Here is a 19,840-nt window from a genome sequence, read left to right on the forward strand (position 1 = left end):
CATTTCCGCCGCCTTTATTTTTTTCTTGCATAACAACAAACAGCTCAGAGCTAAAGTGCGTCGACATCAAAACCTACAAGACTTTCCTAACTTATCTACGTTATTTTTTTCCTTTGTGACTTGGAGTTTGAAGCGATTCCACGATGGTCAAGGTGTCTTTCAACTCTGCATTCTCGCAGAAAGATGTGAAGAAGGACACGGAAACACTCATTCCCGACCAGTACAAAGTGAGTGAGACGAAGAGAAAAAAAAAATGGCCAAACTCGAGTGAAAATGTCGTTATGTTTTAAACGTGAGCACGCGTCGCTTTTTAACTTTCAGCTGATTAAATTTAAATTTAGACAACACAAAGCATTTAAGGTATTGGAAAAGCAAATTATTAAGTTTTAAATGAAATTGAAAATGTGTCGCACTTTGTTCGCTTGGACAATGGCCAAGTGTTGTTTGGACTTGCTTATTTGGCTTTTTTTTTTTGTCTTTAATTCTGGTCACTTATTATTATTATTTTTTTTTTAAACTCTTTAATGATAACAATTACTGTTAATTCGAAGACAGCAATTTTTGTTTTTGCAGCCTATTGTTTCAACGTCTTGACATGCAGCCATTGACGGCGACAGACATCCAATTCATTTTGACTATAAAGTCTTATCACCGTCAATTACATTGAAACAGTTATTCACTGCCATCCTCCCTGGTTTAAATGGATTGGACATCCATAGCCGTCAATCGCTTGAGTATGTGATTTCTGTCATTAGGTGTGTACCAGTGTTCAGGGGCTAATAACAATTCCATATTTCCCTTTTTTGCTGTAAATTAGGGCTGCAGCTATCGATTATTTTAGTAGTCGATTAATCGATGAACTAGTTAATTTGAATGATCGAGTAATTGGAAAAGAAACATGAAAAATTAAAATACCTGAGCTGAGCCTCAAACGGTATTAAAAATAAATAAATGAGGATCTATGCACAACAAAAGACAATTGGCTAACTTACATGGCAAAAGTCCGCTTGCCTAAATTCTATAAAATGCTAATTTTTTTCCCCTAATGCTCTTAAAAAATGGTTCGGACTCCTATTACCACAACAAACAGCTAAATATACATACAAACTAAATTAAGAATGCATTAAAAAACATTAGCCCAAAAAAAAAAAACTTAGCTTATGTTGGTCTTACCAGGGAGCAGTGGTATTCAGCCATGTGAAATGAGGCAGACCAGAGGGCACTGTATCCACACTAATCAATGAACTAAAGGTAAACACTTTCAAAATAAAATATTACAACGCCACTTTAATTAAACGAATACTCGACGCAACAAAATTTATTTCGAATATTTTTTTCTAATCGAATACTCGAGTTCGTTGCAGCACTACTGCAAAAATTACAAACCAGATTTGGATATATTCACATTTGTTGCAAATTATTTTTCAAATCATGTGAACAATCTGAAATCTCAACAAAATGGTGTTATTATCAGGTGTCAAATACTGTACTAGGTGGAAGCCAATTTATTACAGATGATAATAAATTCATAATAGGAGAAAGAACAGGGTCAAAAATTGCAAAGAAAAACAATTTCTCCAAACAATAAGGAGAAACCTCAGGATTATTATGATTACATTATTTTTGGGGAAAAGAAAGATAATTTTAGAAGTAGTCAAAATATGAAAGAAAACAAATACATATGAATAAAGTTGTAATATTTTGGAATAAACTAACAGAATTCATGCAAGTTAAATTTTTGATCTACGTCTGTCTATAGGAAAAGAAAAAAAGTTTCTATTAAAAGTTATTTCACATTACAGCTTTAAAGTTGTACCAAAAGGAAGCTGAAAAGCAAACATTTCTTAAGTGTGAATCCAGAAATGCTAAAAAATATAGAGTTCAATACAACTGAAGTATATTATTGTTTCACTACAGTATTAGTTTCAGTATCACACTTGGTTTGGGTTTTCTCCGTTTACGTTGAAAACCCCAGTAAGCCTTTTGCACGGAAATGAGCTCCCAACCTCAGAATTGTTAAGCGACATGTTGTGACAGTTTGTCAACATGGCCACTTCCTCCTGCTATCTGATGTTGTCACAAATGTCGCACGTCCTGTCCGATTTTTCCTGCTGGCACTTTTCCCCCTCCTTACTGAGAAACCACTCCAAGGTCAACAGGTGCGACCATTCCAATGTTTCAGATTGTGGGAGAATTATTGTTTATCTCCGAATAAGGACGAAACTAGAGCAGTAAAGATGTCAGCAGTTCAGCGTGAGACTAAACTGCTGAATTTGAATTCTTTTGAAGTATTCGCAGATTTTTTTGTTTTTCCCCACACTTTGTTGTGTAATGCGAAACCGGAAGTTAAGTCATATCTGTTGTCATTTTTGGATTTTGGTGCAGTTCTTCTTTTCACACAGTTATCTGCTCCTAGATTAATCTTTCTAAGCCATTTTTAATAAACTTCAAATGATCAAAATCCTTTTTCTTCCTAAGAATGGATCGTGTCTGCCATTGTTCTGGAAGAAGCAAATTGCACCAAATTCAGGGATTCCATTGTGTTGATGTTAGTGGCAAGTTATATGATGTCCTCCCAATCCATGTCAATGATTGTTCCAGGTTCCAACTATTACTGCACATTACGGGGACACACCGGAAACAATGCAGGCCCCTTCAAAATAACAGCCTACCAAATAATACATGGACAAGCTTTTAAAACGCTTTTAATGTCTCAACTAAATCAAGTAGAGTAAATCGGGTCGAGCCTCTAAGAGATATTTGCAAAAGTAGGTACTGTTGTCACGATACAAAGATTTTCTACTTGATATTGCTACTCAAATAATTCATTGTTACGTAATGCCACAGAAATTAAGTTTAGTGTAATTTTTTTTTTTTATCCTTGGAATGCACCAAAATTAACAGTGTGTGACCCAAACTTCAGGAAGCGACCCGGAAATGGCCAAAATCACCTGAAAGTGACGTGTAAGTTTCCCCAAATCCAACAGAAAGTGACTTAAAATCAGCAGGTCGTGACCAGGAAATTCCCCAAAATCAACATGAAGTGAACAATAAACAGGATGTGATCAGTACTCAACAGGAAATGATCACAAATGTAGAGGAAATGACTTCATAATCCCCTAAAATGTAGTGGATGTGACCTGTAAGTTTCCTAAAATTAACAAGAAAGGGATCCAAAATTAACTCTATAACTGCCATTGACAACCATCGATGTCCAATTCATTAAAACATAAAAAATAATTTTCAATACTTTTAACAATCCTTAATGCAGTATTATTTTGAAGTTGTATTATAGCATGTTTCTGGCTTGTCCCCATACTGCATAGTAGAGGACGTTGTTCTTATTCCATGAATGCATTGTTGGCTGACCTTCATCTTGCAAACATGGTTGATTAGAATACGCACTGGAGGCTACATTTGCAATGCAAATATCGCCAATGATCAGTTTGATTGAATCCTGGCAGCCAATCTTGTGATGAAAATCGACATTCCATTCATTGTATAGCCACTGGTTAACATTCCACATACCCCTCCCACCCTTAGCCCGCCAGTGTCAGGATGTGCGTCCCTTCCTCTTCTCTACTACAGCCACTTCTGTTTTAACAAACCGCATGACCATCTGCTTTGTTGTGACTTGCTTTCCTTTAAAGTGGCTTAGCCAGCTTTAAGACTTTAACCACGGCAGTGCAGACACTGCAGTGCTGCGTGTTATCCTTCTACCAGGTCACATTATCACAAGCACCACACCCTGAGAAGTGTAAGGGTATATTTTGTAAGGGTGGTAACCTCTTGGTATCTCACGATACAATTTGCAATAAAGGCTCATAGTAACGTAACGCGGAAAATACACTCAAGGCTTAAAAAGCAGTTTCTGTTTGTGCAATAGACTTTTAAATAAACTACTGTATTTTAAGACAAAATACAGTTGTACCTCGACATACGATCGCTTCGACACACGATCTTTTCGACATCCGACGTAAAATTTGACTCGCCATTTGTTTCTACATCCGACGACGACGAAATACAACGACATGACAGCAATGCACGAACGCGCGGTGGATTTTCTTGTGTGAGAAATCAACACAGGTTTCAAAAAGGTTGGTGGAGGTGGTGAAACAAGGGAAAAAGTGACACTTACCTTCTAAATGAAGATGCAAATTATAGAAAAATATAAGCGTGGGGTGCGCATCCGTGAACTGGCTCAACAATACATCTCCACCGTCCTCCTCCGACCACCGTTCGCAGTCTTTATAAGTTAAGTTGACTATTATTATTGTGGTAACATCGCCAAAGAAATCGCCAGCTTCATCACGTTTTTATCAATTATTTCACAACTTATTCAACACAAAACGCCCCCTGATTGCCAAAGTTGACGGTGCTCTGAAGAAAAGATTGATAGTGAAAGTGAAACTCTCATGCTCACTGTTCTCGGGTGTGGTGCGTTCAGGTACAGCAAAAAACGTCCGCCACAAATGTATTTGTTTTACTACGTTTAATTGCCATTTGTAATAGAACCAACAGTAATTATTAAGGATTTAGTGTAGGTTTTTGGGCTGTGGAACAAATTAATGGAATTATCATTAGGGTTGGGAATCTCTGGCATGAAACCGATTCGATATGTATCTAGATACACAAGTTACGATTCGATTAAAAACCGATAAATTTTTATGGCCGAGCGATATGATACGGTTCGATACAGAGTGAAAACGATACAATAGTAAACATTTGTTTTGTGTGTTCGTACAGTATTTTAAACATATAAAAAAGACCACATTTCTAATAGCAAAATTAAACAACAAAATTTCATACCAATGTTTTATTTTTTTATGAAAAAAAAAATTAAGGCTTACTATATGACCGTCATTTTGTTGGATGGGATTGCTAATAAAACTCCAGTGACAGACAACAATAAAGTGCAGTAATTCAATTACTGTATTTCCTGGTGTTTTGAACACAAGAGGTAAGTAATTTAAGTGCAAACTTTCAACGTAAACATCTTACAAACAAAAAATATTAATTATATGCAGCAGCTCTAGGGAAAAAAAAGAATTAAACCTGCTAATGTTATCATAAATAATAAATTATGCTTTACGACTGGTATAATTGGGGGAATAAAAACAAGGCATTTTAGACAGGTCAATAATCATTACTTTAACCTAATACACAGCAAGGTCATTCAATTATGCCTGTGCTTCCTCATTTTTTATTCCTCATCACTGTCCATATCATTTTTGAAGGGCAGATTTTTCTTGAGGAAGATAACTAATCCACATGTTCATGTTTAAGTAGACTGCGTTTCGTGGAGACAATATGCCACCCTTTCCACCACTGTAGTGGGTTATTTTTCAGGATTAAAAATTCACGATCTCTGTACCGCTCCACACTTCACACAAGCTCAGTCCCATGCGAACATATCTGGCTGCCTTCATCACTTCAAAGTCAGACTTTCGTTTTCCTGGGTGCGTTGAAAATCAATCGCTGCACGTCGCTGTCCATTGTTTTAGCATGTTGCTTCGTTGCCTCTACTAGTTTCGTTTTGGGCTGTGAAGAAAATGCTACGGAGCGTGCATTACAGTGGTTTCGTTAGCTCTCGCGTTGTTATGACACGCCCGTGACGATCGGGTAATGACGACGAGTAGTAGCGGTTCTGCCGAAATGCATGGGAAGTTGAGGCAACCACGACTGTGAGTAGTGCTTGTCCATATTATATCATGCGTGTGGTCTCGATCCAAGTGCGCTGTGTGGTGAATGACACAAGCGCAGCATGTGAAGTAAAATATTAAGCAATGCATTGAGCTAGGCATTAGAAGCCGACTCTTGTGCTCGCGATAGACTTTTATTTCTACTATCGGTTCATTGAATATTTAATGGCTAATTACTGTCAAATGGTAACTTTACTATTGATACATCTGTATCTCTCACCTGTGAAATCGGATATCCGGTCGTATCGGTTTATCGTTCTCAAGCTTAATTATAATGTATTCCTGTGGGAAAATCCTGCTCGACATACGACCATTTCGACTTACAAACAAGGTCCTGGAACGAAATAACTTTGTATGTAGAGGTACCACTGTAATTGATATTGTTTTATCATATTAGAATCTATGTCTAGATGTAGTCAAAGCAGTTTCATCACACAATATGCCCCTGGACTATTTTTAATTTGTCCGGACACGTCACAACTGATTTTGTTTAAACCCAGCCCAAAAAACAAGGCAAATAATGACATTTCTTTCAGCAAATCACGTCACATTGAAAAAAATTCTGTCTGTAAATAGGTCACGCAAATCTACCTCATAACTATCACTTTATTGGATTTTTTTTTTTTTTTTTTTTTTGTGTTACTGTTGCATTTCCCGACATTTTGGATGATTATTAAAAATTTTGAATTTAAATTTTTTTAAAAGACTATATTTGAAAAAGAATATTTTGACCACTCGCTTTGTTCGCGATTTTCATCTCGCCCTACATGCCAAATAAGTTTTTAAGATAAAGCCCGGTTGAGCTATGTGTTGCGATACATGCTACACAGAGTTTTTGGATTGAAACAATATAAGTACGCAATAATATCTAGTTAGAATCAAGGTGTCTTTAATTCTTCTCGCGCAACAAGTTACGGGAATTGTAGTGCGAGCCGAGCAAGAAAAAAGACATACGTTGTAGTCAAGCACAAGAAGTACGGACTTAGCAGGCTAACTGACTAGTGTCCTATCCATTATCTTTTCGACCTGTGTTGCCATTGATACTGCTTATTATGGGATGATATCGATACATCGGATACTTAAATTAGAAAGCCTTCGAGGCTAAACACAATAAATAAATAGATAGATGGATAGATAGGACAATCTTTTTATTGGGAATTCTCTATTCACATTTACATTATTGCCTGCATTACTTTTCAGAAGTTATCATGACACAAAGATCTACACAGTGGAGCAGAGAAATGAGGCAGAATCACCCGGATAAATATGAGATGCTGAGGGACGCCATTATAGATGTGGGTAGGACAGTGTGGTCAGGGAGGCCCACATCTTTATGACAGATGACATAAAACATGACCTCAAGGCGGTCAATGAGTTTAAAACAGCAGGCCTGTGAAGGATGAGCACAAAAATGACAGTGAAAAGCCTGACCATGTGGAGTGATGCTTCTGCGAGTCAGTACAAGGTAGATTTTGTTTGTTTTGTTTGTTAGGTAGTAGTAGGTCTTGACATTGCTGCCCCGCAAGTCTCAGTGTTGCTTCTATGGCTCTCAGCATGTCAAAGGGGAGAGTAATGGAGAGATTGGCCTCCTCTACCATGCCCTTAGAAGAGCCGTGCACTCTGGGAGGAAAAAAAACCTCCACAATGGACATGGTTAAGTGTCTGAGAAGTACATCTCTTTTTTTAATACAAGTTAGTAATTTTTTATACAAGTTAATGTGTCCTATCACTCGATGACTATGAAATGACAAGGAGTGGGGAAATCTTTTTTAAGAAAGATCAAATAAAAATTCTGTTACAAAATATTACTTGAAGTGTTTATTTTTTATGTACCATAATGGGTTTCCAGAACCTTTTTTTAAATAACACTTTTTTTTCCCTCGAAGGTCTAAAAAAATTTAACTCTCCTCTTTTGACCTACTTTTCAGGTCTCAAAAAATGCCCTCCGTTTCAAAATGTTTCTTCCCTCAGAAAATAGAGATTTTAAGCTTTCCAATGATGTATCACACATGCATATAGGACAATTTTGAAATTTGGCCAAATTGGAGGTCTCAGAGTGGTACTTCAAGCCACCTAAGTGTTTTCCACCATATTATCTCATGATTGCTGTTTACACAATATTAAAATTCCAACTCATTATCAATACTCAAAAAATACTTAATACTATCTTCACATACATAAATTAAATGTTTTTTTTCAATGAGCTCTTTCAGTGTCATTGACGATGATAGACGTCCAATCATATGGCATTCAACCATTCATTTGCTGTGAATTGAATTGAGTTTGAGACTAGTAGACCAATCCAATTGAAGTGCAGGTCTGGCAGCAAATGAACGAATGTACCTGACCCAAAATGTATAGGAAATGAAATGGAAATGCCCCAAAATCTTTAGAAAGTCACCCGACAGCAACAATAAGTCACCTGTAAGTGCCCCAAAATCAATGGGAAGTGATCTGAAAAATTCCCCAAAATCAGCAGGCAGTGACCAATGAACGGGAAATGATCCAGAAATGCCCCAAATTGAATCAGAATGACCCAAAATCAACACTGATATGTAAGCGCCCTAAAATTATGAAAGAAGTGACTGAAAATTAACTAAATGACAACAGAAATTAATCATTTAAACTGGGAGGAATGGCTGTGAATGCTCATCTTTCAGTGCGCTGGATGGCGCTGGACATACAATTCATTTTGACCTGAAGGACAGAATGAACGGATGTTCATTTGCTCCTCCCAAACAAAACGAATTGGACGTCTATCACCTGCAGTGGCAGCCAAGGAAAGAAAAAGTATCATTTACTAACAAGAGTAGTGCAAAATCCAAATTACCTCATGACAACACATCTCTGGTGAACTGTGGTAGTGAGTGAGAAATGGGTAGTCACGAAGTCTAAAGATGCTATTAGGAACGTGGACGCCTCTAAAGAGATTAGCTGCTAATTACTAAAGCGTCTCAAGGCTGGGGAATTTAAAAGCTGCCTTCAAATCTGCGCCTGTCAACTGAGCAGACTGGAACGAAAATACTATATATAAAGGGTTTGGACAAAATAATGGAAACACCTTAAAAAAATCATCAAAAACAGATTTAATGTATCGTAGGTCTGCCTTTTGCAGCAATTATGTACAGCCTCAATTCTCCGAGGTACTGATTCCTACAACTCTGAATTGTTTCCAAAGGCCAGTTAGAATACCCTTTAACTATTTCAGAGATGATAACGGATGAAATCGACGTTTTCATTGAATCTCTACAACTGACCATAAATGCTCAATAATATAGAGGTCTGGGGATTGTGCCGCTGGAAGACCCATGACCAATGAGTGAGACCAAGCCTTCTCACACTGGGCCCTACATTATGCTGCAAAATTTGTTGGTAGACTTCATAATGCCATGCACACGGTCAAGCAGTCCAGTGCCAGAGGGAGCAAAGCAACCCCAAAACATCAGGGAACCTCTGCCATGTTTGACTGTGGGGACAGTGTTCTTTTCTTTGAAGGCCTCGTTTTTTTTTTTCCTGTCAAATCTATGTTGATACTGTACTTTTCCCAAAAAGCTATACTTTTCTTCCAAAACGTTTTTTGCTTTCTTAGGTTAGTTTTGGCAAACTCCAGCCTGGCTTTTTTATGGCTATAAGTCAGAAGTGGGATTTTCCTGGGTATACTACCATAGAGTCCCTTTTCATTCAGACGCCGACGAATAGTACATGTTGACACTGTTGTACCCTCGGACTGCAGATCAGCTTAAACTTGTTTGGATGTTAGTCGAGGTTCTTTATCCACCATCCGCACAATGTTTCATTGAAATCTCTCGTCAATTTTTTTTCCCCGTCCACATCTAGGGAGGTTAGCCACAGTGCCATGGGCTTTACAGTTATTCATGACACTGCGCACAGTAGACACAGGAACATTCAGGTCTTTGGAGATGGACTTGTATCCTTGAGATTGCCCATGCTACCTCACAGTTTTGCTTTTCAAGTCCTCAGACAGTTCTTTGGTCTTCCTTCTTTTCTGCATGCTTAATGTGGTACACACAAGGACACAGGACATAGGTTGAGTCAACTTTAATTCATTTTAACTCGCTGCAAGTGTGATTTAGTTATTGCCACCACCTGTTATGTGCCACAGGTAAGTAACAGGTGCTGTTAATTACACAAATTAGAGAAGCATTACATGATTTTTCCACGGGTGCCAATTCTTTTGTCCGGCACATTTTTGGAGTTTTGTGTAAAATGATAATGATTTAATTTTTTTTTCATTCTGTGCCCATTCTAAATAAAAGCCTATTCTCTTACAGCCAAAGCCAATTCTCTTATAGCACAAGCTCATTCTCTCATAGCCCCAGCCCATTACTTGCTTGCCCCGGTAGGTAGACTGGCCTTCCCAAGCCTATTCTCTTATAGCCACAGCCCATGACTTGCTTACCCCTGGTAGGTAGACTGGCCTTCCCAAGCCAATTCTCTTACAGCCCAAGCCAATTCTCTAATAGCCCAAGCCTTTTTCATTGCAAGCAAAATAAATGACGATATTACTACCAAAGCATTTATAATTGCAGTCATTTTCTGGGAGAAACTGAGCATTATCTGACAGAATTGCAGGGGTGCCAATATTTTTGCAGCAGTGTATATATAATTTTTTTTTAATTATAGGAAGTGAAAAGTTGACATGTTTCAACTTGTGACTGTGCTGCACCTTGTTTGCCGGTAACCCACAATCCTCTAGTGTTCGTGAGACAGTACGACCCCTCGGGGATCAATAAAATTGCCGCTTTTTACAAAATAGCTTCGCTGTGAGTCACCAGCATTTGCGTGGCACTGCTAACAATGGCTGACGAGCATCTGGCGGGTGTGGCAGCCCGCTCCAAACGAGACATGCCTGCGATACAAAACATGTACTGGGAATTTTGTTCAGCTTTCAGTTACATTGGAAAAATATTAAGCCTCAGTCTTGGGAACGAAACTGTGAAGTACTGTAATCACACTACTCTGTCCAACAGATGCACTGACACTATTAATATAATTATTTTAAAGTAAGAAGTGGAAATTGTGTCCTGGGTTTTCACCAGAAAAGTTGTAGCAAAGCCATGTTTTTGGAGGAATAATAAATAAATAAAAAATACATAAAAACTCTTGAGGTTATCACTAGTAGACTAGCGAATGAACGTTTGTTCATTCACTTGCAACCCTCCCAGTTCAAATTGATTGGACGTCTGTTGCTGTCAATGGTAGCCAATGAATTAAGTTGACAGGAATTTTGAAATTATGGCTATGGTTAATAAATAGATTATAAAAACACACAATACTTAAATGTAGGCACAGTCTTGTGATACAGTTCATCAAAAATACAATTCAATTCAGTGCAATGGCAGAGAAATGGTTTGTTCACATATCGACCATAAGATATAGCCCTTGCACTTTGACGTCACCAGACGTGTTAAAAATCTGTGTAAACTATGTAGAATTTTATTTTATATTCAGTTTGAGCCTGGCATTGGGCAAGAGAAGTCTGGCGATCCGCCAGGCTTATAAAGCACTGGGGGAAATCCTGATGTCCAGTTTAATGATTCCTGGAAATAAAAGTTTTAGGCTCATTTTGGCAATTTCCAAGAGTGTCCACCATCTTTGCCAGTTTTATATAGCAACTTCAAGTTTGGTAAAACCATCTTTCAGTCAGCTCATAAAAAAGTCTCTGGTTGATCTGGAACCTTCTAAGTGTTTGAGAATATTTTCTTTTTAAGACTAACCACTGAAGACAGTTTTACAGACAAATATTCTCGAAAAAACATGTCTAAAAAACAGGGTAAGTTTGATATATTGCTTTAAAGCTGTCATTTTCGGGCCATGCTTACTATTTCTAGACATCCTTCAATTTTGGGGAAATTTCAGGAAAATTAGTTCTTACTTTCAGGAACATGTGTATCTTGAGCAGACCCACAAAAGGAAGTATACTAATATATTTTTGTTACATCCTTTTTTTCCATTTACAGTCTTGATATTTTTGTTACATCCATTTTTTCATTTCCAGTCTTTCAGAGACAAACTTTTTTTCCGATGACTCCCAAATGTTGTTTTTTTATTCTCTTCACAGGATGCCGAAGCAGCGGCGGGTCCAGTTAGTCATCACTCCCGACCATGGCGTTGGTGCATGTGTCTGGGTCTGGCCCTTGTGCTGTCAGCAATGGTTGTCGGCGGAGCCTACCTGTACCGCTACTACGTCTTGGAGGTGGGTAGTAACGTGAGCCGACCTTTAATCAGTAAGGTTCTGGTTTGTTTCCATTGCCAACACTCACCACTTATTGTTTTTTTTCCCCACTTTCAGGAGGGAGAAGTGTTTGTGTGTGGCGTCAATTACCGCGAGGAAGACCTCAGCTTGGAGGAATTGGAGCAGGTTGACTAAAATAGTCTAAAATAAATATTTGTGGCTAATAGTCTTAGTTTTGAGTTGGAAGGCTGGGGGCTGTCACCCAGAGATGGCAGTGTCACTTCACAGGGCCTAGTTAACCAATTGAGTAAAAATTGGATCTTAACTCATTTGCTGCCATTGTCAGGCCATCCTGTTTAAATGAATTTGACGTGTATCGTTGTCAACAGCAGTCGTTGCGTAATTGACAAAAAGGTAGCAGTAGGTAGCGTGTTGGACATAACGTACTAGTTCAGATATTTTTAGAGACTTGACGTACAGTGGTATGAAAAAGTATCTGAACCTTTTGGAATTTCTCACATTTCTGCATCAAATCATCACCAAATGCGATCTGATCTTTGTCAAAATCACACAGATGTAAAAACAGTGCTTTATTTAAAACCACCAGAACATTTATAGGTTTTCTTATTTTAATAAGAATAGCGTGCAAACAATGGCAGAAGGGGGAAAAATAAGTGAACCTTCTGCCTATGGAGACTTAAAGAGCAATTGAAACCAATTTTTACAAAACAATTTAAAGTCAGGTGTGTGCCCAATCATTGATAAGTGGTTTAAAGCTGCCCTGCCCACTGTAACACACACACACCTGGTAAGAATTGTCTTGATGAGAAGCGTTGTCTGATGTGCATCATGGCTCGGTCAAAATAGTTGAGTAAAGACCTGCGATTAAGGATTGTTGATTTATATAAATCTTGGAAACGATACAAAAGCATCTCTAAAAGTCTAGATGTTTATCAATCGGCAGTCAGAGAAGTTATCTACAAATGGAGAGAGTTTTGCACTGTTGCTTCTCTCCTAAGGAGTGGCCGTCCACCAATGATGACGCCAAGAGTTCAGCGCAGAATACTCAAAGAGGTAAAAAAGAACCCTAGAGTGACTTACAGACTTACAGAAATAGCTGGCACTGTCGAATATCTCTGTGAACACATAAACTATATGTAAAACTATGGCCAAGACTGGTGTTCATGGGAGGACTCCACAGGCTCCACCACTGCTGTCTAAAAAAAATGTTTTTGCTCGTTTAATGTTCGCAAAAATGCACTTGGACACACCGCAGAAGTTTTGGTAAAATATTTTGTGGACTGATGAAACCAAAGTTGAATTGTTTGGTAGTAACACACAACGTCATGTGTGGAGGAAAAATGGAACAGCTCACCAACATCAACACCTCATCCCCACCGTGAATTATCGTAGTGGGAGCATCATGATTTGGGGTTGTTTAACTGCCTCAGGGCCTGGACAGCTTGCAATTATTAATGGAAGAATGAATTCAAAAGTTTATCAGGATGTTTTGGAGGAAAACCTGAGGCCGTCTGTTGACGCTAAAAAGAAGATGGGTGCTGCAACAAGACAATTATCTAAAACACAGAAGTAAATCAACTTCAAAATGGTTTCAAAAGAACAAAATGCACGTTCTGGAGTGGCCAAGTCAAAGTCCAGACTCCAACCCCATTGAGATGCTGTGGTATGACCTAAAGACAGCGATTCCTGCCAGACATCCCAGGACTCTGACTGAACTACAGCAGTTTTGTAGAGAAGAATGGGCTAAGATTAGTCCTGATCAATGTGCCAGACTGATCTGCAGCTACAGGACGCGTCTGGTTGAAGTTATTGCTGCCAAAGGGGGGGGGGGTCAGAAAATGTTAAATGCTATGGTTCACTTCCTTATTTTTCCTCCTTCTGTCATTGTTTGTATACTATCCTCATTAAAATATGAAAACCTATAAATGTTTGGGTGGTTGATGGTGATTTTATGCAGAAATGTGAGAAATTCCGAGAGGTTCAGATACTTTTTCATCCCACTATAGAATGAGTAGAGATGGGCCCGTGGCTTTTATTGACAGTAGGTTATGGTTTTTCGAACTCTTTTTGTATTCTATAAATTGTTAGCAGGTGGAGGCAGAGCTGGCAAGTCCTCTACGACAGATGGAGGAGAGAATCAGAGTGCTTGAGCGAGAGCAGGTGGCGCTCATCAACGTGCCCGTGCCCGAATTCGAAGACAGCGACCCGGCCGACATTGTGCACGACTTTTACAGGGTAAGCTAGCTGAGTGGCCCTCGTCCGGTCGCCGCTCTTGACATCCCCATTTGTTTGTTCAGGGACTGACGGCCTACCTGGACCTGAGCCTTAACAAGTGCTACGTCATTACGCTCAACACGTCTATTGTCATGCCTCCTCGGGACTTCCTGGAGCTGCTGGTCAACGTCGAGGTACGTACGTCTATTACTCCAGCGCTTCGGTCCCGGCCGTCTAGCTTATTTTGGCTGCTTCTCCTCAGGCCGGCACATACCTACCACAGTCGTACCTTGTGCATGAGGAAATGATGGTGACCGAGCGCTTGGAGCACGTGGACCAACTGGGATACTTTATCCACAAGTTGTGCCGTGGCAAGGATACCTTCAAGCTGCAGAGACGTGACAGGATCCTCGGTAAGAAAAATCCAGGAAATCAAATTGTCAGAGTTCTTAAGAATTCGTTAGTTCGTTATGATGGAAAATATGTATCTGGTCCCTTACAAACAAAAGGATATCTAGCTCTCACAGATCTGTAACTTCTGCTACCATTGACATCGCTAGGTGTCCAATCCATTGTGACAGGGAGAGGCTGTCAGCAAAAGATCGCAGTTAATCCTTCCAGTTTAAATGAATTGTCATTGTCCATGGCGGGCAATGAATGACATGTAAATATTCTTTTTTTAAAATACTTTTTTTTAAATTTATTTTAAAATACATATTTTTTAATAAAAAAAAAAAAAAAAGGTGGGAACAGTAAATACAGTTAGTCCCCAGGTTACGAACAAGTTCCGTTCCTACGTTGGCAACGTAACCCGAATTTCCATGTAAATCGGAATTAACCCTTTAAGTACCCCTAAAGACCCTTTAAATCTCAAAATAACTATCCAAAAACATGTATCACACGTCATATTAAAAAAATAAAGTAAAAAATAAGAGATAGATAGATAGATAGATGGATATTACTTCCCTCCGGTAACATCGATCACACCATAGTTCTTCTTACAACTGATGTTTGTCACCGTCAAACTATGAACACACAATAAAAAAAAAATGCAGTAATGGCAAAGAGCATACAATAATGCTATCAAGCAAATCAATAGAGACATATTGCTTATAAAAAGATACCTTAACAGCTCCACAATAATTCTGAGGGAAATAAGGTCCTAATCTTGGGCAATTCAATTTGGGGGGAGGGGGGGGCATCGCCGAGCCCGCGCTGTTGTTTCTCTGCCTTCTTGAAATGTTAACTGGTGTTCACCCCCGCTTCCTAACATGAAAGCAACACTCGAAACTAACAAAGTGGTGCTAGCATGACGACAAACAAGTCCGAGTGCAACAGAGGAAAGCGGACCGCACAAGTAATGAAATACCAGGTATGCATAGCAAATAGATTAACCATTTAGATTAATTAGGCCTAATAAATAACAAATTAAAAGACAAAGTATATACTGTACTTACCCATCAATGCTAAGAGGTAGCGGACGAGACACTGTTATGCGACTTAGAAAAGACTTGAGACAAAACGGCGGATGAGACTCCGGCGTCGTAAAGCCAAAATAACGTAAGTCGGGTACGTCGTATCCCGGGTACTTTATTCATTTTAATTAATTTTATTAAAAGAAAAACAGCTTGAAAATGTCAGGACTACTTTTATTGTCTTGTTTCAAATAAGTATGACTTTAAAAGGTATTCAAAACAAAAAAGGTCATTTATAGGGATGTCCATATCCAGTCACGTGATCGGAAATCGGGCTGATGGTGCCATTTTCCAGAGGATCGGAATCGGGTGAAAAGGATCGTGTTTTTAAGTTTAAAAAAAAAAAAAAAAAAACTTTTTCTGCTTAATGCTTAATGCCTCTCACCCTTCCTCCTGCTGCTTTTATTGGGTCACCAGTGCAGCTGGCGTTTGGTACTTAAACCTAACGATGATTGACAGGTTCGTTGCTTTGATCTAGCAAGCGAAGGCTCGGTAGCTCTACAATCAGAGGCACAAATGTCTTAATGATCATTTAGTCAATCTTCATTGTTTATAGGCTGTTCTCAACAGCGTGAGCGAATTTGAGTGAACTCACTCATTGAAGCATTTGATTAAGACAAGTCATTTTTCTTCAAGCATTGAGGCTGCTTAGATCTGGAATGTGACTAATTTGCGACAGTAAGCATCAAGGGTTAATTAATAAAGGAACAAAAACACCTTTTATCATGCGCATCCATGCGGAAAGAATAGTGTTTCATAAGTTGAAAAAATAGTTAATTTTTCTGATGTGTTTGAGAACAATGTAAGTAATAGCCAGTTGGATTTATCAGTGCCGCTACTATTTTAGCCAATCAAATGCAATTTTCTCAAATTGCCCGCCCTCCCTTATTAATTCATTGATATCCATTATCACATGCAGGTTTGTCGTTTATCATGCAGTACTACTTTTAACTTGGACTCACCAAGTATTTAAAGGTGCACAATGTAAGATTTGTACTTCAATTATTCATGAAATAGCCGTAATATTTCAATAGCATTTTTTAAAATACTTTAAAAACGGATCTAAATGGTTAAGCAGAGATTTTCCCATTTTAAAAGACAATTTACATGTCGCAAATTTGTTCCTGTTTTGCTTCCGTGTTCATCTTCAACCAATCCCGATACCAGTTTCTAGTCTTCGTCCGGGTTGCCACAGCTCTGTATGCTATGGACTATGGACTCCCAAAAGGGTAAAAAACAAATCAATAAAAACATTTTGAAATGAATACCATTTGATAAAGACAAATTGTGAAATATGGCCCTTAAATTGTAAAATAAGGTAATATTAGAAAAAAAGATTTTACATGATAAAAGGTGTTTTTCACAGTGTTTTTTTCCATACCTTTTTCCACAATTGCCTTTATTATTTTATATCGATTTTCAGCACAATGAGATTGTACAAGATAAAAAGCGTTTTTCAGTCTTTTTTCATAATGTCTTTTTCCACACCACAATGGCGTTTTTATTTCATAATGTCGTTGTCCAGCATAATGAAGCGTTGTTGACGCTTATGAGTCTGGTATGGGATTTCAAAAGATCTCAAAAGAATATAAAATCAGCCATTCCACTCTCTGGAAAATGGTCTACGAGTGTAGGACATTCAAAACAACTGCTAACATGCCCAGGTCTGGCCGTCCAAGCAAGTTCACCCTGAGAGCAGACCGCAAGATGCTGAAAGAAAGTCTCCAAAAACCCTAAAATGTCATCACAGGACCTTGCTACTGTTGATGTGACAGTGCATGCCTCTACAATCAGAAAGAGTTCACAAGTTTAACCGTCCTTGGAGGTGTGCAAGGAGGAAACCTTTGCTCTCCAAGAAGAACATGAAGGCTAGACTGAAGTTTACCAAAACATGAAAGCCGGACTGAAATTTGCCAGAGTGAATGTAGACAAAGACCAGGACTCCTGGAATAATGTTCTTATGACAGACGAATCTAAAATTGAATTATTTGACACCAGAACAGAGACTGGCGTAAACTCAAAATAGCATTCCAGGAAAAGAACCTCATACCAACTATGAAGCATGAAAGTGGAAGTGTCATGGTTTGGGGATGCTTTGCTACAGCAGGACCTAGCCATCTCACCATCATAGAATCCACCATGAATTCTATCGTATATCAGAGGGTGCTTGAATAACATGTGAGATCATTTGTGAAAAAGATTGAAGCTGAAGAGAAACTGCACCCTGCAACATGACAATGACCCAAAACATACCAGTAAATCCACCAAGGACGGTCTGAAAAGGAAGAAATGGAGAGTCCTGGAATGGCCATGTCAAAGCCCAGATCTTAATCCTATTGAGAGGTCAATGTGGGGTGACTTGAAACTGGCTATACATGCAAGAAACCCCTCAAACATCTCACAGCTGAGAGTATTCTGCATTGAGGAGTGGGCCAAAATTGTCCTCAGACCGATGTCAAAGACTGGTAGATGACTTGGACAAAAAAGCGTCTCACTGAAGTTACTTCAGCCAAAGGGGGTTCCACTAGCTATTTGGTGGTAGGGTGTCCTAACTTTTTCCTCAGTTAGAATATGCATTTTTGTTGATATATTTGGTTTAATGAGTAAAACAATGTTAATTTTTGACATTGATATGTGAACATTTTTTAATAAAGAACTAAATATTTAATTGGGGGTCCTAATTTTTTCACATGAATGTACATTTGGAACATTAGATCTTATCCGATTGGAAGGAATCTCTTTTAAGTGGTAAAAACGTGCCTGTTTTTGTTTTTTTTAGGCATGCAGAAGCGCGAAGTCCTGGACTGCCGCAAGATTCGCCACTTTGAGAGCAAGGTTGTGGTGGAGACCACCATCTGCCAGCTTTAAGTCGGCGGTAGATGTGCACCTTTGCTGGTTTTTGGTGTTTGTACTTCATCTTAAGCTGTTGTTTGTCAAGTGGCCAGCAAAAGTGAAATGTGATGTGCGGACACCACTTGCCGCGCGCTTTTTCGTTTTTATTTTTTGGGGAAAATATGCACATAAAGGGATCAAATCTGCTGAATTGTAATTTCAGTGATTGTCGTATTGTTGATTGGTTGACATTTATGAGCACAAGAGGAATGCAGGGTGAACTTGTTTTTATTTTTTTAATCTTCTTGTGCTGTAGCGTTAACATTTCCTTAATCATGAACTGGACACATTTCTTATTCTTTTTCCTTCAAACCATCAATTTGGGCGGTCAGAAAGGAAAAAGCAGAATTGTATTTTTTTTCTGTATTTCTTTTGTGTGTGTGAATAACTCTTTTACTAAAATGTATTGTGTGTGTATGTGTTTGTTTATATAATCTTTTGATTGGTCCAACACATAAAATACCACAAATTTTTTTTTCTCGTCTTTTTCCACCTCATTAACGACTCCAGCCTAGGTCGGGGAAAAAAACATGCAAGTGATGTGTGTGTAGAATATAGCCTATATTTTTACTGAATTAATAGTAATTGTTAAAAGCAATGATGATTGACCAATTACATAAAAATAAACATTTGAAATCCTCAAAATTTTGTTTTTCACTCCTCTGCATAAATACTTGGAAAATATGTCAAAGGGAATTTGATTTTGTAGATTTCAGGTTAATTAGAAAGAATCCTGTTCATTTTAACCATTTGTAAGGCAAGTGGTGATTAAAAAAACTGGTGTCTATTTCACAATGCACATTTTATGAAAAGTCAGTCCATTAACTGCATGTAAGGAAATTGAGGGTTTCCGGTTACACAAAGGAAGGTAATCGAAGCTTGAAAAGGGGAAATTCAAGCATGTCGCACAAAGAGGTATAACTAAAACTTTGTGCCAGTTACTCTGGCTCTAACCTGGTCAGGAGCAGGTTTTACATTATCAGTTAACGATAAGGAAACATTGAAGAGATTTTTTTGAAGTATGGAGTTGGTTAGTTCATGGTTGTGAGTGCTCATTGCCAAGTCCTAGTATTTCAAATGTAGTGGACTTCTATTACCGTCAATGAGTTACTGACAAACAGCTAGCAGGAACTAGACTGACTTCAACCTTGTTTCAGCTCCGTTGATAGCAATAGATGTCAAAGCATGCATTATGAATTGATTCTAAGGACCCCATCACACAACCTCAAAAAATAAAAAATAAAATTGTTCCATCGGTCTTTGGTGTAAACAACAAGACAGCTGTTTGTTTTTCCTGTCTACCGGGAAAACAAGCAGTGTGATGATGTGTTTTCTTCACA

At 38.4% G+C, this 19,840-nt stretch overlaps 1 protein-coding gene across 1 annotated transcript; it reads left to right on the plus strand.

Annotated features, from left to right (window-relative positions):
• LOC130926749 (integral membrane protein 2B) lies at positions 1-18,969 on the plus strand. The gene is made up of 7 exons (XM_057851899.1): positions 1-227; positions 11,785-11,919; positions 12,016-12,084; positions 14,008-14,154; positions 14,217-14,327; positions 14,396-14,546; positions 18,388-18,969. The coding sequence occupies exons 1-7, from the start codon at positions 144-146 to the stop codon at positions 18,474-18,476; spliced, it is 786 nt and encodes a 261-aa protein (XP_057707882.1). The 5' UTR covers positions 1-143; the 3' UTR covers positions 18,477-18,969.
• The last annotated feature ends 871 nt before the right edge of the window (positions 18,970-19,840 follow it).

The sequence above is a fragment of the Corythoichthys intestinalis genome, chromosome 12 (genome assembly GCF_030265065.1).
Source record: "Corythoichthys intestinalis isolate RoL2023-P3 chromosome 12, ASM3026506v1, whole genome shotgun sequence".
NCBI lineage: Eukaryota > Metazoa > Chordata > Actinopteri > Syngnathiformes > Syngnathidae > Corythoichthys > Corythoichthys intestinalis.